At 38.6% G+C, this 27,721-nt stretch overlaps 2 protein-coding genes across 2 annotated transcripts; both read right to left on the bottom strand.

Moving 5' to 3' along the window:
* Positions 1-277: 277 nt before the first annotated feature.
* LOC107824465 (vacuolar-processing enzyme-like) lies at positions 278-8,161 on the bottom strand. The gene is made up of 9 exons (NM_001326134.1): positions 7,928-8,161; positions 6,561-6,725; positions 6,330-6,486; positions 5,187-5,272; positions 4,889-5,088; positions 4,414-4,462; positions 3,961-4,170; positions 1,462-1,668; positions 278-712 (listed from the first exon to the last, which is right to left on the bottom strand). The coding sequence occupies exons 1-9, from the start codon at positions 8,114-8,116 to the stop codon at positions 530-532; spliced, it is 1,446 nt and encodes a 481-aa protein (NP_001313063.1). The 5' UTR covers positions 8,117-8,161; the 3' UTR covers positions 278-529.
* Positions 8,162-8,924: 763 nt separating this feature from the next.
* On the bottom strand, positions 8,925-9,419 carry LOC107824464 (uncharacterized). The gene has a single exon (XM_016651223.2). It carries the CDS (start codon positions 9,417-9,419, stop codon positions 8,925-8,927), a length of 495 nt encoding a protein of 164 aa, XP_016506709.2.
* Positions 9,420-27,721: the final 18,302 nt, after the last annotated feature.

The following is a 27,721-nucleotide window of genomic DNA, read 5'->3' as shown; positions in this document are numbered from 1 at the left end:
CCAATCTTTTAATTCATCCCTGTTAGCAGGCGGCAAAATTTCACCTTTACCATTGATCGGTAAATTACAATTTTCACCTACAAATTTAGCCTACCAGGCTAAGAGGGACAGATATAAATAGTGACCTAAGAAAAAGCCGTTTGAGCAAAGCAACCTTAGATGCCTGCATACCCTCTTTCTCCGTCATTAAAAGTTCGATTCTAAACTGGGTTTGACTCTTATTTTTATTCCTGGAAAAGAACCAAAATCCTACATAAGGAAGGACTTTACCATTTGCTTACAATGAGAAATGTGCTCTCAATATATTCCAGACAATATATGTGTGCTTTTCAGCTGTATTTACAGAGAAGCCATTATGCCAACAGAGCAACAATTACAACCAGGACATGAATCTTGATACCAATAACGGTAAACTTCACTAATACCAGCATCAAATCACTATTTACAGACAGGACATGAATATTGATATTGATAAGGGTAGCATCACTAATACCAGCATCAGAGTGTGAGACTGCACATTCCATGGCGTTTATGCACTAAAACCCCTGTGGAGGGAACTCCAAATATTGGTCGGGACGCTGGGACAAGCTTGTGTTGATGCCTCCACCATCTGCTCCATCTTAATTCCAGCATTACAGATATTGGCGATGGATCGCATGTGTTTCATTCCATATTGGGATAATGATCCACAGTGTGTCTCAAATGTTCTTACCTGCACATAGGATAAATTAATTTGATTTCCGAGGCATAAAGCAACAAAAAATTTATTATTTTCACACTTCAGTACTTAAAACCTACATTTATAAATTTTGCCTCCTTAAATTAAGGACCCGTTTGGCCATAGATTTTGTCAAAATAAATTTGGGTTTTATTTGGCAAACACATGTTTGGCCATAGATTTTGCCAAAATAAATTTGGGTTTTATTTGGCAAACACATGTTTGGCCATAGATTTTGCCTACATTTTGGCAAAATCCCAAATCCCAAAACCAGCTCAGCTGGTTTTGGGCCAAAATATCACTATTACATTTTTCTAAAATTGCCCCAAACTTTTGTATTTTATAAAAGAGCCCACCATTTATTATTTTGTAACATTGTTGCTTCGTCTTCTCGGTCACCTGATAGTGTATCATGTATTTCATTATAAAAATAATAATTTTGTATCAAATTTATTTATGTTCAAGACTATGGTTTGCGATAATATAATGAATGTAAATGATAATGTTACTGTTGGGTATTTGTGATAGTTTTTAGAACTTGTGGGTATAAGTCATGTTTCATGTTTTTCCAAAATAAATTTGGGAAATATGTTTTGAAAACTGATGTCCAAACACATTTTTATCTTCAAATCAAACTTCACCCAAATCAGATTTTTCAAAACAAATTTGGGAATCTATGGCCAAACGCTAGCTAAACCTCAAATAATTAAGCAACTCTATAATATTGCAACTTTTGTACTTACAAAGTACTTCAGGCAGGTCCAGTCATCAACAAGAGGTTGACCTACAGGTCGAACACGCTTCAGCACCTCAGGACCTTTTTGAATTCCAAACAGAAGCTTACCAACAAGAGCCATGCTGTTGTCTAGGTGCATTCTGTGTGACATAGCTTCAGTGAATTGCTTCTGAGCTTCAACTTTCCGAGCAGAGCCTTCAGGAGCCTTGCGGAACTGCCAAAATTGGAGGAAAAAACAGAAAAATCAGCAATAAAGCATTTCACATCAAGGCACAGAGGCTACTCAGCAGTCAGCTCAGTATGGATGGATATCATAAGCAGCCAAATTGGGCACCAACTTTCGGTAATACATCAAATTAATTCAAACACATAAACCCCAAGAATTAAAATCTGTTTCTTTGACTAAACTCTTACTCTAAACTGCATCTCGATCAGGGGCGGATCTACCTTGAGAGTTTGGGGTGGTACTGCTTAAGCTAAAATTTTGAATATGTAAGTATATATCTAGGCTAAAACGTATATATAGTTAAAGTGCCACCCGCAGTTCGCAAACATGATGGACGCTTTTGTAGTCTTTCTTTTCCAAAAGAACCCAAATTAGAATCGTATGGATCTGGGTTGCTGCCTCTTCTTTGCATTTTCCTTTGCTCTTCTCCTTTGTTTTCTCTATTGAGTATACTGAAGGTAAATTAATCTAGTAAAACAAATAATTTGTAGTAGTAAAGCTACTTTTTAAGCAAATTTTATTATTGGAGGTGCTCTTTCAGTAATTTGTTTTTTTTGGCAATTTCCTTCCATAATATAATTTAAATTAAGCTTAAAAAAGAGTAATTAGACAAAATCAAACTTATTTGTCTATGTTTGTGAATAAAAGGCTCAACTAATCGGAGTAACAAAAATCTTATCGAGCCGACCTACCCTTTCTATCGGTCTTTGTGGCTAGAGGTAGGTATACTGTTTAAGGAGTGGACCATAAAGAGTGGCACCCGTAACCTCTAAATCCTGGATCCGCCTCTGAATTCTCGATCATGTAATATTACTTGTATCTCCAAACAAATCAGTCTATCCTCAATGTCAATAGAAGGGATCTTTCAGTTTCCATCAATTAAAAGACAAAAAGGAATCTTTCAGCAACTTAATATCAGAAATGTGAGCACCATAATGGAAATGCTTCTATAAACTTTAAACAGCAGAATACTGTTGCATATCCTCTCATTTGGCCCTAGAATTCTATAAAGCAACCAGGTTTATTTTCAAATGCCTAAGCTGTGCCTTGTTAAAAAATTATCTCATTGCAGCTTAGCACCACCTTGGTACACCATCAATAGATTCACCGGATTAGACTAGGCCAAGAGCCAAATGCAGACCGGATTACACTGGGCCAAGAGCCAAATAATTGGGCAGACTGCCCAAGGGAAGTCAAAGACTATCTTTTTATTATGAAGGTGGTGTCCGGGCGACTGGGCCAGCTTGTGCACATCTTGACTATTCTACTGGAAACTTGCTACCTCGCACCAACACACGTACTAGGTTACTTTGCCCACTAATTCTTAGGAAGATAGGAAGAAAACACCTACTGTTTTTCTGCCTTTGCTGGAATTCGAACCTGAGAAATCAAAGACTATCTTTTCCTTCTTACCTGGCGAGATATCAATTAAATTCCTTTGGAGTTAACATCTTTAATTATTAGCCCAAATTAACCAAGTTGTCTGAACTATTGAATTTTTTAAATCATTTTTAAAAATAACAATGCTCCTTTAATCCTTTTTTATAATGTTTGACTAGTCACGAGTTTAAGATGTTATATTGACATGTGTTATATTAGTGACAGTGGAAAAACTTATTAAACTAATATTTGAAAAATTAGATAGAAAGCATGGTAACAAACATTAATATTAAGATAATGAATGAAAAGATAGTTTGGTGGAGAAAAAGTAGCATCAAAGTTTTTTGCTTTCATGAGGAAAAAAGTAGCATCGAAGTTTAAATTTTGAATGTAAATGAATTTGAACTTTTGAAAGTTGTGAAAGTTGTATAGAATATGTCACCAGTGGAATTGCGTCAAACAATTTGGGATATTGCAAAATGGAGAATGTCATATAACCTTTTCGAAAGCAATTAAACCACCTTAATATGGTTATATAACAAGGTACCCGTGGTGTCGCCATGGAGCGAAGATACTCTTTTAAGAGGAGATAGTGTTAACTAATGCGCTTCAAGACTCAACAACAACATACCCAGTATAATCCCACAAGTGCGGTCTGGGAAGGGCAGTGTGTACGCAGACCTTACCCCTACCTCGTAGAGGTAGAGATAAGCTATTTCCGAAGACCCTCGGCTCAAGGACAAAATGAAAAGGAGCAGTAGCAAGACTCAAACGCTTTATTTCCTACTAGTTTATAGCTATTTGATATCTTTGCTTCTTATGTGTTGTGCAAACTCATTTTCCTCAAACTCGGGAATCTCTTAAGTTCTACCAAAAAACACGAAAACATTCGAAGCATACCTTGTCCCAGAAATGCAAAAGATCTGCATCACGCTGGTTGACAGCCTTTGATGATGCCCGCAAGGAATTATCATCTACATAGGTGTAGTTATCATTTGCAGGATTTGTACCCATGTACATGAACAGAGAATCCATACCCAGTTGTAGATCACCAAATTGCAAGACATGGGAACCATAAGCAGAATTTCCATTAGCAGTTCTCTCTTTGACCTGCAAAAACCCAGCAATAGAGACATAACTACACAAAATAATTTAAATGGCATCATAATAAAGCATAGAGAGAAACTACATCATCCGATAGTTAGTCGTGAAACCCCTTTCTTCTTCTCACTTTTAATAACTGTAAAACATTGCTTCAGCATCCTAAATTCCCTATATTGTTACTATTATTTTTACTTTCTAAACTGGAACATCCGCTAGATGACCTAATTGTCAATGTCCACAAGAACTTACCAGGTGATACTGTTGCCTCAAATTTTCAGTCCGCAAATTGTGCATTTCACTGCTCAGAAATAGAGATACAAAATGAGTCAGAAGCAAAGTATTGGGCTAATATGATCATTTATAAGCAGAATCGTAACTCTTTAAACTTAAAATCCAGAGCATAATGTAAAATCCATATTTGAAAAGAGAAGTAACGGAAACAGGAGTCCTCATATAACAAGTCCCTCCTTGCATTGGCCAGTCACGACTCACATGCACGTAATTTAGTTAGCTGTTGGCGCAGTGGGATTTAAGAATAGTTCAACCTCTAAGACTTGAGGAAATAATAAATCAATCTCAAGAATTACAGGTAATGCCAGGAGAAAAAGGACAAGCACAAGCCTCATAGTCATTAAACCATAGAACAACTAAAACTTAACATCATCCAGCTCTTGACATTGGTAATTATAGAAATGGCTGTCGAAGTTCAGAAAGCTTCATGTACCTGTCCTCCATCCAGGAAACAGCATACAAGTCACCCAGGCAGGTCTCATAGCCAGGAGGAAGACTAGGATAGTCTCCAGGACAATAGGTGCCCCAGCTGCTCTCTACAGCGTTTGATGCTGTTGTGGCATAAATATTTAGACCTTTAGGAAGAAGACCCTCAAAGATACTTCCGGACTCACAAGCTTCAATGTACAGTACCTGGAAATAGTAGACAGAAGAAGAAAATCAAAAAGTAAAGGAAAAATGAGAAAGGGCCTTCACAAATATTAAGAATTGCATTGAATAAAGCAGCTCACCAAGCTTTTATATGTTCCAGAGGCATGCTTCTTTTTCAACACATCAATCAGATCACTTGCATAGAGATAAGGATTGGTAGGCATCCCTAATATACAGTATAGCAGACATGTGAAAAGTGATTATAATGTATCCAATCTATAATTCAATAAACCAAATTTATGACAATATAAGTGACTGACAGAAAGCATGCAACATCACCCAAGAGTGTGGCCTAGTGGTTAATGAAGTGGGTGAGAGCCATGAGGTCTCAGGTTCGAATCCCAGTGGAGACAAAAACACTAGGTGTTTTCTTCCCATTTGTCCAAGCCTTGGTGGACAGAGTTACCTGGTACCTGTTGCTGGTGGGAGGTGGAAGGTATCCCGTGGAATTAGTCGAGGTGCGCGCAAGCTGGCCCGGAGCCTCGGACAACACGGTTATCAAAAAAAGAAAAAAGGGACAGTAAGCATGCAACACTTAATGGGACACTCTAACCTAATACCTGTTAAAAATCATGTCCAATAAAATACCACTTCTTATTGATCCACAAAAATAATAGAAACAAAGGTGCTCACTTCATAGCTTGACGACTGAAAGTGAAGGTGGTTCATGAACAGACACTACAAAGAGACAAGTTAGATAGATCGTTTAAGCTTTGTGCTGGTGATTTCATCCACTATAGATGTATATATTACACAAATCAGAGATGTAATTGCCAATTAGGAAGGACGAGGAAAGGTGAAGTTGTGAAACTGGAACCATGAGCATACAGTGGTTCTATTGGTTTTCTCAGAGATGCTTTGCCTCATTCTTTTAGTTAGGGGAGAGGTGGCATTAAGGGACTATTACCACAAGTTTTATTGGTGAATCAATCGACAAACTGAACTGAAATGGAAAACAGAATGTTCAAAGGCATAAGCAGATTCAACATATAAGAACCAGAGATAATATTAAATAAAGATTATTTGCCTTCCTAACTAGAATAGACATCATCTGTTTGTCAAACAGTAGAAAGCAGTGAGGCAATGATCATTCATATTCAATAGACAGAAAGGTCTTGAGTTTCAGGCTTAGGTGCAAGCCTTAATATAAGGTGATCAAATATAAAAATGCGAGATATAGAAAGCAAAGCAAAAGCCCAGTGAGAGATAAATAAGCTACTTACCAAGCACCCCAGGGCCACCATGATCACTATAGAATATGAAAATATGATCATTTGGACCACTATCCACCACCTTTCCACTACCTCCAGTAAGAGCAGTTTTGTTACCAAGGAGAACGGCCAAAAAGTTGTCCACATTAACATCATCTCCAGTATAATCCTGCCTCAAGAGATAGCACATGAGACAAGAGTATGATTTAGGTATACACTAAAACATGACAGAAAAACAACTACCTTAGGGACTCCTTTGTAGACATCCTCGCCAGCAGGACTATTGATGATAACTCCTTGTCTTGGGTTCTCTTCATTATAAGCAATGTCATCATACATGAACATGATAATATTCTCATCTTTGAGACCACCTTTTCTCAACAGCTGATACGCGTGGCATACATCAGCCTGATACGAACGTCAAGGTTGACAAGGCTTATTAGTAAACACATGAAAAGAAATTATGAAGACACTCCACATTGTTACAGTTAGGAGCAGATTTATTACCCTACAGTCCCAAATCTGATTTATCAAAAAGAAGGAAAATGTTGTCTTAGCAAAACTCTTTACAAACTAATTTTTTTCTCCATTAAGTTGTCTTAATGGGATGAGTTTCACAGGCTTTACAAGCTACCAAACAAGTGTATTTCTGGTAAAACTGTAGTGCAACAAAAAGGCTTCGTTTGTCAAATGTACCACCGACGAATGAGGACTTAAAGAAAGAAAAGGATCACATTCCAAACTATCAAATTATCTTTACACCATAATCTGACTGAATCCAGCTCTCTTAATTTCTTCAGTGGGCATGACAACATTCACATGAAAGCAGTCTCTAATACAAAGTGCTCGAGTACAAGACAAAAAGAAGAAAATCAACTGAGAAAATTTCTCTCTTATGGTAGTCACTAGTAATGACTTGTCCCATGGGCATACTAATTTTAGATTAATAATCATGACGTTCAGCTTTTCCAAGTATTACACTGCGTCAAAATAATTTTCACATTTCATAACTTTTAATTCTAACAAGTGCAGTGTAACCAAAGTCCAAATTCTAACAATTTAATAAGCTTTTACTAGTTTCCCGGCCTCTGCCTAATTCACATCCAATGAAAAACCTAGAGCTTGTGAACAAAATATTTATTCAATCAGTTCGCTTTATGAGGCAATTACAGATAAATTTATGATAAACATTAACAGATGACCTGGTAAAAATGGTAATTAACCAACTATCACAGGTCAAAATTAACAGATAGTGTAAAAAGTTCATTACACTGTTACAGTGTAATGGAGTATAACTTAAATCCTATATGAAAAAGCATCAGAGTACACGTTTCTAGCTCGCTAGCTCATTCAACCAAACAAAAGTTAAATAAAAACATCAACATAGATTTACTGGAAATTTTCCTCCGTATTTTCACCAAAATAAGCAAACCAGATAAGTACATATTATTTCAAAAAAAAGAAATGGTACTACATCCATCCAGATATTATAAACAACAAAATAAAATAGATCAGAAGGAAAACAAACTTGTGCTCATCAGAAAAGTATAAATTTCAAATGAAAATAAATACGTAGCATTTTCTAAAAGCCAAATAGTCATAATAATAACCTGATGTCTATAATTCCAATAACCATTTGATCCGGCAAGAAGGACGGCCCATCTGGTTCCAACAGAGTCATCGGCTTCATCGAAGAATCTGGAAGCTTCCGACGGAAGTTTCAAAACATTACGTCCGTCGGCGGCGGCGGCGATGGAGAATCCTACGAGGAAGAATATTCCGGCAGCGTACGAAATCATTATCAACTGGTACGGAGTAATTAAAAAGGGTAAGCGTAAAGGTTCTGCTATTTATAGCAAGTAATTACAGATAATATCTACAGTTCACTTCAATTGGAGTAGATTATTCAGTGGATTTGACGTGGACGGCTGGGATTCATTGAAAGAAGTTTTCGTGCTCTCTATTATAATCACGTCTTTTTGGTGGGTCCTATGACAAATATTAAAGTCAGAGAGTGGGTGAAAGACAAGTACTCCTGAAGAAGTTTCGTCAGTAGAGACAGACTACCTTTTGCATTTTCCTATTTTAGTTTTTTCGTAAAACCCATTAAAAGGCTCTCTCTTCTTTCTTTCTTTTTTTCCATTAAAGGGCCAGCTCTTTTCATTCACAACTCTTAAACTCGAAATCAGTAATTAAAAGTAGGGGTGCTTCTCGGACGGATCAGACATATCACACGGATAATTATATTTAACGGTTCGGTTTAACGGGTCAGCTTATCGGATTATAAATATAGTATTCCGCTAGTCATCCAATAAGACAACGAGCGGATTGGTATCAGATTAACGATTATCGGACGATTTATCGGCTAAACCAAATAGAATTTTTTTAACAATCCTAATCTTGTGAATACCAAACGGCCAAACTGCATAGTTCACTGGCTTTTATCATTTCAACTTACCATTCATAATCCTCAGTATATACTCAATGAAGACTTATCATGGAGTACACGGAATAATCTCTGGAACAAATTTTTTGAATACTCTTAATAAAAATAAGGGTAGGTCCAACTTATTTCTCCATTTTTCTCTAGCGAACACACCAAAAAATTCATCTCAACAAACATGGAAACACACAGACGATTAAAGAATTAGACAATTTCATAGGACTCCCACAATATTCCAATGGAACGGGCGTTACAATAAATTTTTTATCAGCCACAAATAAGGAAATGATCGCGAATTTATTAAACGTACTGCTTCTATTTGCTTGAACTGAAGTAGTCGTCATCGTGTTAATTGTACCATATAGTGAAACTGAATTTTGGTCGAACAATCGATAACCATCAGGAATAGTGCCAATCTTTCTCCAAGATTCATTATTTACTGAGTACATTCCAACAATGCAATTGCTATCCTTTGCACTAATCACAAGTGTAGCGACCACCTTATAATCTTCAGTAACAGAATCATAGGCAAAATCATATAGTGTTGATTCGTAATGACGAATATTAGCACGTCGCAACATGTAACGATCAGACTTGGGAATCATTTTGTATTTTTTAATAGCAGGATTCCATAATACTATTCTATGGCTACAAGCCATTACAAGTACTCATCAATGGATAAGAAAAATCAAAGGAGAAAACCGAGAGTGGCGGTTTGATAGACATAACTTGAGAATTAACATTGAGATTATTCCTATGATGACTAGTCGACTTTTCACTCTCTGATACGGATTGAATTCAATTGAGAATTAGAAATTAGGGATTTAGCCATTTAGGGTTGCAATAGTACTTTATATACATAGGAGTAAAAGTATAAATATAAAAATTCTTAACAGGTTTACGGTTTATCCGATAAGAAAATTGAGTAATCCGCCCCCAAACCGTCCAGCCGTTAATTATAAAATCTCAATTCTTTCACCATCCATACCCCAATAACCCTATACTAATAAGCTAATAAGCCATCGGTTCGGTTTGGTTAACGGTTACGGTTCGGTTTTGAACAGCCCTAATTAAAAGTACATACAATAGAGCTGAACCACAACAAGAAGCACCATTCTCACAAAACGAAAGAATAAGCTCTGTATGGACTAAAAATTATCATAATTATATGTGGGTCAAGTCAACATTAAGAGAGCCTTCGAAGGCTGCCACGTGCCATCGATGTGTTTCCAACAGAGGACGAAGGTGAGGTCGAGATGACTTAACAAAGGACGAAGACGAGGTAGAGTAGACTCGGCAGAAGGACAAGGACGAGCACTCCCTTTATCAGGGCAGTAACGGCTAATTTTCAAGATAAAATCTTATAGAGAATATTCTCGGAAATATTCTTACCATCTGTATTATTAAGATTTTTGTAGTCCATGTGCCCTTATAAATTGAAAGAAAGAATTATAGAGGGGATTGGACACTCATTGTAGAAAATAATACATTGACATTCTCTGAAGATTCTTGTTTTATCATTAACATACAAAATACACCTTTTCTTTAGATATGTGTCAATCGTTTCTCCCACGATCCAAGGAAGGTCTGAATATTCTAAGGCTTGTCATCATCCATTTTTGTCGGAGAGAATATCAAAGAATCTCACCCATTTTCAGGTGACTCACTTGCATTTATTTACATAAATGTCATTTATTATCATTTAATACTATTTAATGGTATTCGCTTTGTTCTTGGGCCATTGAATATTGCTTTATTGTTGCTATTTATTGCTATTCGAACAGGTACTCGTGACATCTTGCTACAAAATTAGTCAAACAATCTTTTAGACATTAATATTGGCTAAGATTAACTCTATTCTATTAGAAAATCTAATTGTTTAAATCTAGATCTAAATTTTGGGTCAAACAGTTTGGCGCCGTCTGTGGAGATTTTCTCAACCAATTTTTTAGTTTCCATTGGATCTACAACTCGCATGACTTGTTAATCTAACAAACCACAAAGTTTATCTGTCCTCTCTGTGCATACAAAAATTTCCATGGCAGGTAACCAAGGAAACGGAATGAGGGTAATAGATAATGTTCCCCTCAACCTCACGACTACTATCAACGAAGGTTATGACACCCAGGGTGAGGAAGTGACGCCCATTGCCTCCCCCAGGCGGGAGAGGTCGCATCCCCCTTTCTGCAGCACAACAAAACCAAATGGGAAAGGAGCCTCCACGTCCACGGGAGAAGGGGCAACACATGCTATGAAAAAGCTTATCGAAGCATAGCTAACTGATACTCTAGTCAGCGTACTCAGTAAACAAGCTCCATGCACGACCACAAAAACCACGAGAATCCATGCAGCACAACATGGGAACGAACAGGACGACCAACCAAACCCTCCGACTCTAGGTAAAACTCACACTATTATTGATAATGCAAGTGATAACGTCCTCGCCGCCGTGCTGAAAAGAATGGAAGAAATGGAAAACGAGAACAAGGCGCTCAAAGACCAAATGAAAAGGCACCAGGAACGGGTAGACAAAATACCAGGTTCCCCTAAATTATTACTAAAAATGGACGGGGGCAGGTTTATGGAACAGCCGTACAGCGAGGAAGCGACCCACATGCCATACCAAAGACCTTCAAGATGCCTCCATATCTCAGAATCTACGATGGAACAACCGACCTTGAAGATCATGTGACTCACTACGTTACCGCTGTGAAAGGCAACGACCTCACCAAAGAGCAGGTGTCCTCCATCTTCCTGAAAAAATTGGCGAAACCCTCACTAGAGGGGCATTGACATGGTATTCACAATTACCAATATCGCGGCCGGGCAAGGAACGACACCAACCCTATGTCAGGACACTCATTCCCTCCTTCCGCTATGAAGATGGTCCGCCTAGGCCGAGATCAGGCACTCACATGAACGATCGAGGTATGTTCCCTTGTTATATACTCACAATTTTTGCGTATCGCCTACAAAAATGGTCTACTCTCTCGAGAAGCTCGGAACAAAAGTCAAATGGCCGCCCAAGATAAGGTCGGACCCAAACACAAGGAAAATTGACGCCCTCTGCGAGTTTCACGAAGAACTTGGACACAAAATAGAAGATTGCATCACCCTGAGGCTAGAGGTGGCAAACTTATTGCAGCAAGGGCACCTCAAAGAACTGCTTAGCGACAAAGGAAGGAACATCTTGGCGAGGGGCTGAGAACGTCCAGGCCCGCTAAAGCCCCCTTCACCGGCTCACACCATCAATATGATTATTGGCGGCAGCGACGACGCCTCTATCAATGGCATCAAATTCACTGCCACCCACAGGCTCAAAAGATCGATCACCCATGAACGGTATGATAGACTCGAAGAAAGTATTATCTTCGATGAGTCAGATGCCGACAGTTTGACTTTCCCTCAAAATGATGCACTTGTCGTTACTTTATGAATTTTAGATACCGATGTTAAGAGTTTTATGGTAGATGACGGAAGTGGAACGTGCATCATCCATCCCCGATTCCTCACACATATGAGATTCAATGATAAGATAGTGCCACATTGCATTACATTAACCAGTTTTAACAATGCAGTTGAACGGACTTCGGGAAAAATCACACTCCCCGTTCTCGCCGGCGGAGTATCTCTAAAGACGACATTCCATATCATAGACTAGGACACTACATACAACGCCATCGTGGGACGACCATGGATATACCCCATAAGAGCCGCCCCTCCAATTTATACCAAGTGATCAAGTTTCCAACACTTTGGGGAATATTCAGTATACGAGGGGAACATTGTACATACTGGGAATGCTACTGAATTGCCATGGACATCACGACAACTCAACAAAAGAAAGAAAAGGAAAATGAGGCATAGCAATCAGCAGGGTTGAGGTCACCACAAGGCGAAGCCGAGGAAGTCATTATGGATCTCGAGACGGTGGAAGTCGCTGAATCAACCATAGAAGACCTCGACCTTGTTAAACTAGATCATAGCGACCCCAGCAAAAAGGCCTACATCGGCTACAAACTTTGAGAACCAAGTAAATTAAGTCAATTCTTAATAACTAATGCAGATTTGTTTGCCTTCAGTCATACAAACATGCCAGGTATCCCCAAAGAAAGAAATTGCCTCACACAAGCTGAATGTCGACCCTTTCTACCCCCCGGTAAGTCAAGTCCGTCAAAAGTTTGACCCGCCATCAGTGAGGCTGTCCACGAAGAAGTAGAGAAGTTATTGGAAAATGGATCCATCAGGGAGGTGAACTACCCCAAATGGATAGCCAGTGTGGTGATAGTCAAAAAGAAAAATGAGAAATCGAGGATGTGTGTGGACTTCACAGACCTAAACAAAGCATGCCCAAAAGATTCATTCCCACTACTACACATCGACCAACTCATCGATGCAACGGACGGGCACGAGTTGTTACGTTTCCTGGATGCCTACTCAGGTTACAACCAAATACTCATGGAGGAAGAGGACCAAGAGAAGATCACGTTCATTACCCATAGGGGAACATATTGTTATAGGGTCATGCCATTTGGGTAGAAGAACGCAGGGGCTACCTATCAAAGGTTGGTCACCAAAATGTTCAAAGATCAACTCGGCAAAATCATGGAGGTGTATATCAACGACATGCTGGTCAAGTCCGTGAAGGCAGAGGATCATATTGGCCACCTAAAGAAAGTACGAAATGAAATTAAACCCCAAGAAATGCGCGTTTGGTGTAGCCTCGAGAAAGTTTTTAGATTTCTTGGTATCACAACGAGGGATTGAGGTCAACCCGGATCAAATCAAGGCTATCAACCGGATACTAGAATAATTGACTGCTAAAGAGCAAGTCCAGAGATTGACCGGTCAAATTGCCGCCCTATCCAAATTCATCTCGCGGTCGTCCGATAGATGTCACATGTTTTTCAGCGTACTAAAAAAGGATAACGGCCTCGAGTGGACGCCCGAGTGTGTACAAGCATTGCAAGAACTGAAGGCGTACTTGTCATCACCACCCTTGCTCTCAAAACCCGAGCTCGGGGAGTTCCTCCTCGTTTACCTTGTTGTCTCGAAAGTAGTAGTGAGTGCGGTCTTGGTTCGAGAAAACAAAGGTACGCAATCTCCAATTTATTATATCAGTAAAACACTTATCGATGCCGAAACGAGGTACCCTCACCTCGAGAAACTAGCCTTGGCCCTGGTTATAGCTTCACGAAATCTTAGACCCTATTTCCAGTGCCACCCTATCTCGATCGTCACCACCTTTCCTTTAAGAAGCATATTGCACAAACCCGGGCTGTCGAGGAGGCTGGCCAAATGGGCCATCGAGTTAAGCGAGCACGACATTAGTTATCAGCCTCGCATAATGATAAAATTGCAAGTACTCGCCGACTTCGTCGTAGACTTTAGCGCAAAAGTAATTCCTGAGGCTGAAAAGGAATCCACTAAAGATTCTCTTCAGACGTAGGACCTTTGGGGCCTGCACACCGATGGCGCATCCAATGCATGCGGATCTGGGCTTGGACTCGTACTCGAGGTTCCCATCAGCGAGATAATTCACCAATCCATAAGATGCCCGGACATGACTAACAACGAGGCTGAGTATGAGGCGGTAATTGCAGGATTAAGACTATCACTAAAGTACGGAACGAATCGATTAAAGTTTCGTTGTGATTCTCAGCTCGTAGTCAACCGGGTTACTGGGACTTTCCAAATCAAAGAGCAAAGGTTGCAAGAATATCAGACCGATATCTCCAGATTGTTACCCAATTTTGACGAGTACCAGCTCAACCAAATTCCACGAAATCATAACGTTGAAGCAGACGGAATTGCCAAGTTGGTCGCTGCCATCAAAAGTGTAACCCCTAGGGATAAGAGTGTAGTTCACCTCCTCAGATCGGTATTGGACCATATTAAGGTTAAATTTGTAAATCTAACTTAGGCCTAGCACAATTGTATTATAAATTATATGCATGACGACACCCTCCCAAATGACAAAAAGGAAGCAACAAAGCTGGGAATGCAAGCTGTCAGGTACAACCTCCTTCACAACGACTTATATAAGAGAACGTACGATGGTCCCTTGGCAAAATGCTTAGGCCCTAACCAAACCTAACGCATCCTCGAGGAAGCCCATGAAGGTCATTATGGAAGTCACTCTAGTGACCGAGCACTCGTCAGGTGCCTCATACGGGCAGAATATTATTGGCCCACCATGAAAAAAGACGCTCTAGGATTTGTGAAGAAATGCGAGCAGTGTCAAAAATACCCCCCGATAATTAACCAAGCAGGCGAGCACCTCCACTGTCACGACCCAAATTCCCCTCCGTTTGGGTATCGTGATGGCACCTTGTCTTAGGGACTAGGTAAGCCTAACACTAATTGAAACAACAACATTATCTAAATAACACCCAACAATTTGAAATAGAAATCTCTTAAAATTTACAATTCCCAAAATCGGTAATACAAGTCATAAGCTCTACAGAGTGTTTGATAGAAAACTTCTAAATACAACTGTCCAAAAATAAGAATAAGCAGTGCAAAACGAAAACTTGAAGGTGACTCTGAAGCCTACGAACGCAGCAATAGGTTTACCTTGAGTCTCCACAGCAACGACCCGCACAACTACTATCGAACAAATACCTGAATCTGCACAAAAATGTGCAGAAGTGTAGAATGAACACACCACAGAGGTACCCAGTAAGTATCAAGACTAACCTAGGTGGAGTAGTGACGAGGAACAGTCAAGATACTCACTGGTCTAATAAACTGAACAAGTATAAGTATAGGAACAACAAAAATATGATATCTACATAAAGACTATGCAATATGGCTCACAATACAGTAATTGCAATAAGAAAGGAAACAACAAGTATCAGCGGAATACCATAAAAAAATGACATAGAAGAGTGAATGGAACACAACCTAAATCCAAAATCACAAATACAGCAGGGACAAGTAATAACTCAGCAACTACAACCGTTTTTATATCAGGTTTTAGTCAACAAACTCCATGAGGTACCGAACCTCGGACAAATCACAACTTACGGGTCTCAATACCTGAACCCTAACATTTGGCATCCTGTGCCCTCATAACACCCGATAACCGCACTGACGACTCACGTGCCAATAGAGCCATTCTCACATAGAAGGCAACTAAATAAGGGTGAGCATCTATGATCAACAATATCAAGAAAATCTCTTATCCAATAAGAGTGCTTAACTACGTGTATGCTTGTATAAGTGTCCTAACATAGTCCATATCAGCAAATAAGCATAAGGAAAAAGAACGGACATCACGTATAATATTTCTTCACAACTTTCACAAGATAAAGCTCACACAGGTAAGTGTACCACTACATAAATATCAACAACAGAATGCCCCCAGGCCATCACAAATCATTACAAATCAATCCCTGACACAGCCCACCTTGTCTCGCCACGTGTGCAATAATAAAGTAAGTGTCCGCCTTGTCTCGCCACACGTGCATAACAATGTTCCCTCTCTCTCTCTCTCTCTCTCTCTCTCTCTCTCTCTCTCTCTCTCTCTCTCTATATATATATATATATATATATATATATATATATATATATATATATATATATATATATATATATATATATATTGCTATTGTATTTGTCAGTGTGATGCACGAGGTTTCTGCCATGCAGTTGTTGTTATGGGGTTGCACGAGGTTTCTGTCATGCTATTGTTACCATTGATATTTGCACAATGGTACGACAAATAAGTCAACTCAGAAATTCCAGAACTCAAGGAAACAGAGGAAATAATTCACAAAGAGTAGCAACAATAGAGAATGCTAGTCATAATAAGAACAACTCAACAAGAAAGGAAATATTATGTAACAACGGTCCACAATGTACAGTTCGACAACGAGGGAGCTAACACAAGACGGATGATTCCAAATAAGGACAAGTCAACTAAAATATAGGATATCTAACTTCTTTTAAGGTTGGCAATTAGGAAAGAGATACAACAATTTCAACTAGGGATAAGCAACAGAAAGATAATCATAGCCTCAATTAAGAATGAGCAATTATAAAAGAGATAATTATAACTTCAAATAAAGATAAGCAGTTACGGGAAAAATAACATGGCAATAAAAGAGATAACAATTTTAGTTAAGGCACAGATGACTCAAATAAGCATCAAGGGCGGATCATGAAGCAATTAATTTTAATTAAAGCAGATAGAGGTAAGACTAGTAATTAAGAGACGTATTCATAACATCACAACTGCATAATTAGTGAATACAAGGACCTAAAAACCCTAAAAGGCTAATTTTTCACAAATAAGTCTGGGCAAGTACTCCTCACCTCGCATATACGGACTACAATTAGCATAAAAGACTCAAATCCTAAGGGGTAGTTCTCCCACACGAAGTTAGGCAAGATACTTACCTCAAAGAAGACAGACTGATACTCAAAAATGAACTTCTCAGGCGAAATGACCACTGGACGGCTCAAATCTAACCAAAATAACTTAAAGGCACAAATAAAACTCATAAGGAATTATTCCGGACCATAAAGTCTCAATCTTTATCAAAATCTAAAAATTGGTCCAAAAGTCGACCCCCGGCCCCGCACCTCGGAACCCGACAAATTTTACAAAACCCGAACACTCATTCCGATATATGTTCAACCATACTAAAATTATCAATTTTCGATACCAATTCATCCCTCAAATCATGATTTTTCATTTTGAAAACTTTCTTCAAAAACCTCCTTTTTCCTCAACTCAAAACACAAATTAAATGATAAAAATAAAGATAAAATCATGGAATATATTAAATTCTAAGTGAAGAATACTTACCCAATCGATTTTCTTGAAAAACCCCACAAAACATTTCTCAAAATCGAGCTCTACAAGTCAAAATATGATGAAAATGGACTAACCCTCAATTTGGAAAAACTTATATTCTGCCCAGGTCTGAAAGCATCGCGAACGCGGAGAAAGGGACGCGTTCGCAAAGAAGAAAAATTAAGGCTGCCAAGAAGTGCTTCGCGAACACAGAGAAGAAGAGACGGAAACCTACGTGAATTGCATGTGAACGACATATAGGCGAGGTGACGAGTGTCTATACGTCGTCAAATTAATTGTTTGCGTGCTTACTTAAAAAATCATAAATTATTTTAAATCATGAATTGATTATTATAATAATTGTTTCTCTCCTATTCGGTGTCAAATATTAATTCTTGAATTCCTGCATTAATTGTTACATGCTATTTGAATTATGTGCCTTAATTGTTATTTGACATTTAGCATGTTAAATATTAAACTGCATATTTTCTCTTTGATTTCCATAATAATTTGCTATTTGCCTTTGTTTGTTTCATAATTAAATCATAATTATTGTATATTTGTTGTCTTATAATTTTATATTAATTATTGTATTTATTGAAAAATTTCTTCTATAAGAATTGGTAAATGAATATGTTGGAGGAGGGGGTTGCATGCCGCAACATGATTGATTATAATGAATATATTGGAGGATCGGGTTGCACGCCGCAACAAAATTAATTATAATGAATATATTGGAGGATCGGGTTGTACGCCGCAACAGACTTATTAAAAGTCCATATTGGAGGATCGGGTTGCACGCCAAGTCCATATTGGAGGATCGGGTTGCACGCCGCAACAGACTTATTTAAAAGTCGACATATATATATTGGGGGATCAGGTTGTATGCCGCAACAGACTTGATTAAAATGAATATATTGGAGGAGCGGGTTGCATGCTGCAACATAACTGTATGTGAATATATTATGAGAGCGGGTTGCACGTTGCAACAAAATTGATGGAAATGATAATTGGTTATGACTGCTGAGTTGGCTTCAATTATTATAAATGAGTTACCTGATTTATTTTTATTATTGTTGTTGTTACTAATATTGCGTACAGGTAATGTAAGTGACCCGCCTTAGCCTCGTCACTACTTTGTCGAGGTTAGGCTCATCACTTACCAGTACATGGAGTCGGTTGTACTGATACTACACTCAGCGCTTCTTGTGCAGATTTCGGAGTTGGTCCCAACGGTGTGCCATAGACTTGCTCGGATTTTAGCTGCTCGGAGGAGACTTGAGGTATAACTGCATGGCATCCGCAGTTCTGAAGCCCCCGTCTATTTTACTTTAGCTGTGTGTTTATTTTCAGACAGCTTTATTTTATTCAGACCTTTATTTATATTATTCTAGAAGCTCGTGCACTTGTGATACCAATTCTGGGATGGTACTTAGACACCGTTGTTTTTATGGATTATTCACTACATTTCAGACTTTACTTCCGCATTTGTTCTTTGATTATTAATAAATTTAAAAATTGTTTTAAAAATAGATAATATTATTCTAACGTTGGCTTGCCTAGCAAGTGAAATGTTAGGCGTCATCACGGTTCGAAGGTGGGAATTTCGGGTCGTGATAGTTGGTATCAGAGCACTAGGTTACATAGGTCTCACGAGTCACGAGCAAGCTTAGTAGAGTCTGAAGGATCGGTACGGAGACATCTGTACTTATCTCTTAGAGGCTATGGAGTTTAGGAACAATTTCACTATTTGTCCTCTCGCAAATAGTGATAACACGCACTGTGTCTACAACCGGACAGGAGCCAGAGCCCCCAGTGATAGCTACAACTAGGGGCAAAGGTCGAGGCCGAGGTTGTGCTAGAGGCCGAGGTAGAGCTCAGTCCAGAGCTCGAGCAACTACACATGTTGTAGAACCTCAGGTGGATCTTCAGGAGGAGGATTCAGTTCAGAATGTACCAGTTGGTCCAGTTGAGGTCCCGGAAGGTTTAAGAGCCACTCTTGTACTTTAGGATGCTCTAGTCCATTTGGTAAGTCTTAGGGAGGGCGTGGCCCAGAATGGTACATTTCCAGTATCACCAGCCGTCTCGCAGGCTGGGGAGGAGCACAAACTCCCACTACTCCCGCTCCGAAGCAAATGGCTCCCCAGAATCGGGCTCCAGCAGCCCCGCAAGTTGGGGTAGTTCAGCCAGTTGTTGCGGCTCAGACCGGTTATAGGCCCGCCATGTCTTTTGAGGCCTTATTGAGACTGGATAAGTTTACTAAGCTCTTTCCAGTTCACTTCAGTGCTATGCCTTCTGAGGACCCACAAGATTTATCTTGAACGCTGCAATGAGGTGCTGCAGAACTTGGGTATAGTTGAGACCAATAGGGTTGATTTTGCTGTATTTCAGATGACGGGTTCTGCCAAGAGGTGGTGGAGAGATTATACATCGACCCGACCAGTCAGATCGCCTGCACTTACCTGGGAGTAGTTCTCTCAGCTATTTCTGGAGAAGTTCCTCCCTATCACACTGAGAGAGGAATTCCGCAAGCAATTTGAGCATCTACAGCAGGGCAGTATGACTGTTACTCAGTATGTGTCCCGTTTTGTGGATTTGTCCTATCATGCTCTCCTTTTACTACCTACGGAGGGAGAGAGAGTGAGAAGGTTCATTGAGGGACTCACTCACCCTATCAGACTTCAGATGGACAAGGAGACCGGAAGTGAGATTTCTTTTCAGGCGGCTGCTAATGTCGCAAGGAGGATCGAGATGGTTCTTACATAGGAGAGAGGGCAGAGGTCCGATAAGAGGCCTCGTCAGTTCGATGGTTTTAGTGGTGCCTCGTCTGGAGGCAGGGGTAATTTTGGTAGGGGTCATCCTCCCACACCGTTTCATTCAGCACTTCATGCATCTCCTGGTGCTTCAGGGAGTCACGGTACTATTATGCCTTACTATGAGCCAACGTTCAGTGCATATTCAGATCCTATCAGTGCATCACCACTCCAGAGTTACTACAACGGTTATCCGGCCTATTTGGCTCAGCTTCAGCTTCAGCAGCCACGACATCAGGATGGGTGTTATGAGTATGGGAACATTGGTCACATCATGAGGTATTGCCCTAGATTAGCAAGTAACAGATCTCGGCAAGATTCTCGTGTTATCATACCGGCACCGGTTGCTTCACCGCCTGCTCAGCCAGCTAGAGGTAGGGGTCAGGCAGCTAAAGGGGGAGGTCAGGCCGTTAGAGGTGAAGGTCAGGCCATTAGAGGTAGAGGTCAGACCGTTAGAGGTGAAGGTCAGCCAGTTAGAGGCCGTCCTAGAGACGCAGTTCAGAGTGGTGGTGCCCAACCCCGATTTTATGCTTTTCCAGCTAGGCCTGAGGCCAAGTCATCTGATGCTGTGATCACAGGTATTATTCTAGTTTGCCATAGATATGCTTCAGTTCTATTTGATCCAGGATCTACTTATTCCTATGTGTCCTCCTATTTTGCTTTATATTTGGTTGTGCGTTGTGATTCTCTGAGTGCTTCTGTGTGTGTATCTACACCGTTGAGAGACTCTGTTGTAGTAGATCATGTCTATCGTTCGTGTGTGGTTACTATTAGTAATCTTGAGACTTGTGTGGATCTTCTACTTCTTGATATGGTAGATTTTGATGTCATCTTAGGTATGGATTGGATGTCCCCTTATCATGCTATATTAGATTGTCATGCTAAAACAGTGACCCTAGCTATGCCGAGGTTACCTCGGTTAGAGTGGAAAGGAACTCCTGGCCATTCTGCCAGCAGGGTTATTTCTTATATGAAAGTTCGGCGTATGGTAGAGAAAGGGTGTCTAGCCTATTTGGCTTATATTCGCAATCCGAGTGCGGATGTCCCTTATATAGACTCAGTACCAGTTGTTCGTGAATTTCCAGAAGTATTTCTTGCAGATTTGTCGGGGATGCCACCCGACAGAGATATTGACTTCTGTATTGATTTGGCTCCGGGCACTCAGCCCATTTCTATTCCAGCATACCGTATGGCCCCGCCGGAGTTGAAAGAGCAGTTATAAGACTTGCTTGACCAAAGATTCATTAGACCCAGTGTCTCGCCCTGGGGTGCAACTGATCAAAAGGGTTGGGAGTCAGGAGTTTTTAACATATTCTTTCATTTAGAACCCTAGACTCGGTAGGAGGCGAATTGGAGTGGGAATTTTCATCTACAAACATTGTATAAGTGATTATAATCAACTTCCAACTATATTTCATGATTATATCTTAGATTTAACAACAAATTTATGTGAATCAAAGAGGGAAAATTGGAAAATTTTGTCAAGTTTTTGAAAAATGAGAATTTGAGTTTTGAGAGTCGATTTGAACTTGGATTTTGAAACTAATCACATATATGGACTCGTGGAGTTATGGGTAGTCGGAATATACTCTTGGACCCGGTTTTTGACTGGGCAAGCCTGGAGTTGACTTTTGTTGACATTTTGGAAAAAGTGTAAAGATCATGGCTTTATCTATTGTAATTGTTTTTCCTAGCATTGTTGATGATATTAAGTCAATATTTGTTAGATTTGAGCCGTGTGGAGGCGCATTTTAGGGGAAAAACTATTTTTGAGGGTTGAGTTCATCTAGTTAAGGTAAACTGTTTATGGGGGAACTACCCCTTAGGATTTGGGATTGATTGTGCTATTTGTATTATGTGAAATCCGTGTACGTAAGGTGACGAGTGAATACACAGGTTATATATTATTTAGACTCATTCCATGCCTTTAATTGGATTGTCATATCATGTTTTAATTCTCATTGTTAATCTACTCTTACATGTGTTAGTCTATCCTTACATGCTTTACTTGACTTTGTTAACACTTGTTCTATCTCTTACTTGATACTTTGCTCTTATATGCTTTAGTTGAAGTTATTGCCTTCCTTATTGCCTTGTTAAATCCTTAATTGTTGGATTACTTTTACTTGAAGTTAATATTTCGTGAAATATCTTCTTATTGAGTTATTGGTGTTGAAGTTGTGAAGGTTGTCGAAGTTGTTAATTTTTGATATATCTTCCTTGTTGCAGAGGCGGAGCTAGGATTTCAAGCTTATGGGTTTGGGATTCTAATCGTTAAAAGTTATTGGGTTCTAAATTAATCATTTATACATATTCAATGGATTTTATAAGACAAACACAGGGTTGTGCGTGTAGCTATTTTGAGAAAAATGGTTTCAAAGTTACTGGGTTCGGCCGAACCCGGTCCCGACACTCTACATCCGCCACTGCCTTGTTGAGCAATTCACATTCATTGTTATTGTTGATTTTCTTGTACACATTGTTATTTAGCCATGGGTTTTTTGTTGTGAAAATATTAATATTGTTGATTTTTGGCAAGTTGTAGCATATGACCACTTGTGGTGCTAGTTGTTATTGTGTTGTGATATTGATGAGCATGCGGCGGTTTAAGGATAGGGTTTAACGTGCATGCGGAATCATAAGGTGAGATTTATGTACGTGTTGTTAGTAAGGGAATTACATGAAGCCAAGCGGCGTCATAAGGTGGGCTAAAGTGCGTGTAGCTATTTCGAGAAAAATAATTTCAAACTATCTAAATGTAAGGCTCACACGTCGGTATAAGGAAAGATTGTGATTGAAATTGTTAAAAGTGAATATGAGGTGGTACATCGGTTGTGATTCTTGTTGTGCATTTCATAATGAAAAGAGTTGTTGGTTGGACAGTTCTTGTTGCTTTTAGTATTTCTTGTCTTATCAGTTTTGTCCGTATTTGACTATTTGTGGTTCTCATTAATTGCTTCCTTCTTGTTATCTCTATGCTTACGATTCTGCAATTTGTTTACGTTATTAAATTGCTTTGTTATCATTCATTTCGCCGCTTTTTCATTACTCCTCGTTATTATATTTTGTTCGATTTATCATGTCCTAGTAGGTGTCTTGACCTGGCCTCGTCACTATTCTACCGAGGTTAGGCTTGATAATTATTGGGTACCGTTATAGTGTACTTATACTACGCTTCTGCACCTCTTTTTTGTGCAGATCTAAGTACGTCTGCCCATGTTGGACGCTAGTAATTGACTTGTTAGCTGCCTTCCGGAGACTTCAAAGTATACCTGCTCGGCGTCCGCAAGTCTTGGAGTCACCTTCCCTTATCTTTTCATTCCATTGTTTACTTTATCAGACAGTGTTGTAGTAGACATTTTAGAGCATTCTATAGAACTTATGAATCAGTTTCACCGATTTTGGGAATATTGTTGTTGAGGTTATATGTTGGAAGTTAATATGAGTTTATCTGTTGTACTTAGTATCACAGTTGGATATTTCTGTTATGTTATTATCAAATGTTAGGCTTACCTAGTCTTAGAGACTAGGTGTCATCACAATATTCTAAGGTAAGAGATTGGGATCGTGACATAAAGATAATTAAGGATAAAATGAAAGGAAAGAAGTTTGAATTCAAAGTAGAGAGATTGACCCGGATCTTCTATGCTATTTTTCTTGTTAATTTCAGATTTTATATATATATCAAGTGGCGGGCGGTAATCCGCCATGCCTTCTCAATTAAATTAAAACAGAAATCACCTGTTTGACCGGGAACTGGACTTGTTTCACACCTCACATCTGGCTTTTATATGCCTGGAAGGTTTTCACCAGTTAAAGATTTCTATTTTAACATACTTGAGAATTCTTAATCTAGCTAATTCAGTACCCTTATATTTAAAGACTGGCGGTAATCCGCACAATCAATAAGGATATAAGAATTGAAATATACTTGAATTTTATATATAGTTTAATGACTGTATGGAAGGTTAAAAACCTTTACTCAAGAAAGGGGTTTGTCATAATATAATACATACTTTTATTGAGCCCATGTGTCTAGCAGTTCTAACCGTGAAAGAAGATGCCCTTTTAACTCCTTTATCGGGCTGAGGTTCACGGCTGGCTAGACGAAGCCACTAAGGCAAAGCCAATAAGAGCAGTGTTATATTAGACTGTACCAACCATCTTGACACCAAGTCAAAACCCTATATATAAAACTCATTTATATTTTAATAGATGCCGTCGCTTTCATGGTGTATATAAGAGAGAAGTTAGATACTCAACATAGATATGATGTCTCTTAGCCGGACATCGTCACGGCCAGAGAGGAGAGACTAGAAGAAAAAGAAAAACTAATTAGGAAGGAAATATTTACCTTGTGGCCAAGATTCAAGGCCCTGAAGATGAAGAACTGAAAACTTTATTTACTTGTGTTCTTCTATTACAAGCTACTAGCTAAAAACTCCTTACTTACAAACTTAGAGAGAGAGAGGGTTTTAGAGAGAGAGGATCTCGACTTCTGCCTCCTAAAAATGAACGAATGAATTCTATAAATAGAAAAAGGAAAGGAATCTATGAACAGTAAAAAGTGGGTCCCGTGGGTCCCTGTTACAGTGTTTCCACTGTTGAAACAGTGTATCTACTGTTGATGAACAGTGTATCTACTGTTGATGAACAGTGTATCTACTGTTTGAGTGGGGTCCGGCGGCTTCACTATTTTTGTGGGGTCCGGCAGCTTCACTGTTTTTGTGGGGTCCAGCTGTTTCACTGTGCTGGTCTCTTCTCCGCTTCTTTCATTTTGTGGATGAATTCTTCTGCATCATTTAAGTCTTCCTCAGATAATATTTTCTCTGTTTCAATGGGCTGAGAATCTTCAACGATATCATCGTTGCTTGTTTCACTTTGCATTGACGTATCTGATTTCTCGTATTGATTAATGGAATAAAGTAAATTTCTTTTGACTTCTTCCAAGTAAGCGTTAATCATTTCTGCTTTATCTCCTTCTTGAAAGGAGATTCTTCTGGCAATATGCCTAACTGAACTGTCATCAATTACCTCTTTTTGAGGTTTGCCGGAATATTCCTGAATTTTTATTTCTATTGAATCCAAGAATTCTTGACCATATAATGTCTTTGTTTTGGGATCCTTCTTCATTAACTTATCCCAAAAGTTGTTGTAGAAAGTCCTGTATAAGCATGGGACTTGTTCTTCTGTGAATCCGACTTCTGGATTCCAATTGTGTATCCATGGAATAGAGAATTCCAGAAAGAAATAAATCTAGTTGATTCTATCAGGGTAACATATATGATCTGAGTGATATAAGTTGTTTATAAATGGGAAAGTTTTAATCCATTCTTTTTATAACCTGAGAAATGGATTTGGTAAAATTTTTATTGTTGGACCGTGGTATGACCACCAGTTCAGAAACCAATTAGGAACAGTTGCTGCAAATATCTTTGCATATACCTTTATAAACCAAGTATGTTTGTGTCTATCATTATTGTAGTAAAGTACTTTATCAAAGGTTTGGATATAATCCCAATAGGTAAAATTCATTTTACTTTTGTTAAGGCTTATCTGCCTTTCTTTCATTGTGGATATACCCCAATCTTCAACAGATATAATCTGTTTAATTATAATCTTCGAGAAGTTATAAACGTTCTCGTCTGTGCTATACCCAGAAAAGTGCTGAAAATCTGCACTGCCAGTACTGGTTAGTATTATTTCATAGTAGGAACGGATTTTGTATGACTCACCCGGATAATATAACCCATTTATTAAATACCTTTGGAATATCTTCCAAGGTTCTTCTTTTCTCTGAATGTTAGAGTTTTCCAAGAGAAATATTATTTCTCTTTTTGACACTTTCTCGTATGACTTGATATCATCATTGTCATCTTTAGAAATTGAAGCAAAAGTATCACTTTGCTTAACAGAAGTATCTTTCTGTTTTTGAGCAGTCAAATATGCCTGCAAATGTGTATATAACGGGCTATCTTTTGGAATATCTTCCAGATGGACGGATGGTCCAATTGATGATTCTTCTCTGAGAGATATCCTCTCATTAACCAAACTCTTTCTTCCCATTTGTATAACTGAAAAGTTTGATAAGGATCCGTATGACGATCCTGAAGATGATGATCTTCCTTTAGAGTGTGGGGATGATCTTCCCCAACCTCTACCTCTTCCCCTACCCCAGGGGGGTTCCATCCTGTAGATATTCACGAGATAAAAAGTCAGGCAGAGAATTATCAATTCCCTTTTTATATTGTATCTCAAAATCAAAAGGGGCTAATTGTGCCTGCCATCTTGCAAATATCATTTTCGAGGCGTCATGTTTAAAGCCTTTGTTAAACATATATCTAACAGACTGTGCATCAGTTTTTATCAAAAAATTTTGATTGTATAAGTCGTCCTGAAATTTTAAAACACATTTTACTATGGTTAACATTTCATGTGCCACAGTAGCGTATTTTCTCTGGGCTTCAGACCATTTACCAGAGTAAAATCTAATCAGATATTCATGTTTATCATTGGGATTTACCTGTTTCAAAATCCCTCCGTAATTAATATTAGACGCATCAGTCTCTATAATCTTTTGCCATGCAGGATTAGCAAGGTTTAAGCAAGGTAAAGATTTAACACGCTGCTTAATATTTTTAACCAAAGTAGTATGATTATCAGTCCAAGGATTTTTATAATTCTTTTTTAGCCTGTCATATAAAGGAGCTAAATCACGCGACAAATCTTTATAAAAAGGCGAAATATAATTTAAACTTCCCAAAAATCTTTGTAACTGAGTTCTATCAGTAATAACATCGGGAAATTTTGAAGCAAAATCTATCGATCTTTGAATAGGAGTAATTTTTCCCTGACAAATATAATGTCCTAAGAATCGAATGTTAGTTTGGAATAAACTCATTTTTTGTTTTGAGATGACCAAACCATTTTGTATAACAATTCTTTTGAAAATATCTAAATGCTTAATATGCATTTCAAGTGTTTTGGAAAATACCAAAATGTCATCGATATAAACAATGATAAAGTCTAGATAGGGGTTGAAAATATCATTCATAATTTTTTTGAATTCTGAAGGGGCATTTTTCAAACCAAAAGGCATAACATTCCATTCATATTGCCCAAATGGAACATTAAAAGCAGTTCTATAAGTATGCTCTTTAAATATTTGAATTTATCAATATCCAGATTTTAAATCGAATTTTAAAAATATATTGGCATCATATAATCTAGACAATAAATCTCTTTTATTAGGAATAGGATACCTAACCCACTTCAAATATTTATTCAAGGGTTTATAATTAATGACTAATCTAGGAACTCCACGGTCCTTTTCAGCTGCGTTATT

Source organism: Nicotiana tabacum, chromosome 15 (assembly GCF_000715075.1).
Source record: "Nicotiana tabacum cultivar K326 chromosome 15, ASM71507v2, whole genome shotgun sequence".
NCBI lineage: Eukaryota > Viridiplantae > Streptophyta > Magnoliopsida > Solanales > Solanaceae > Nicotiana > Nicotiana tabacum.
The sequence above is the reverse complement of the archived record's forward strand: the minus strand, read 5'-3'. Positions and strand labels throughout refer to the sequence as shown.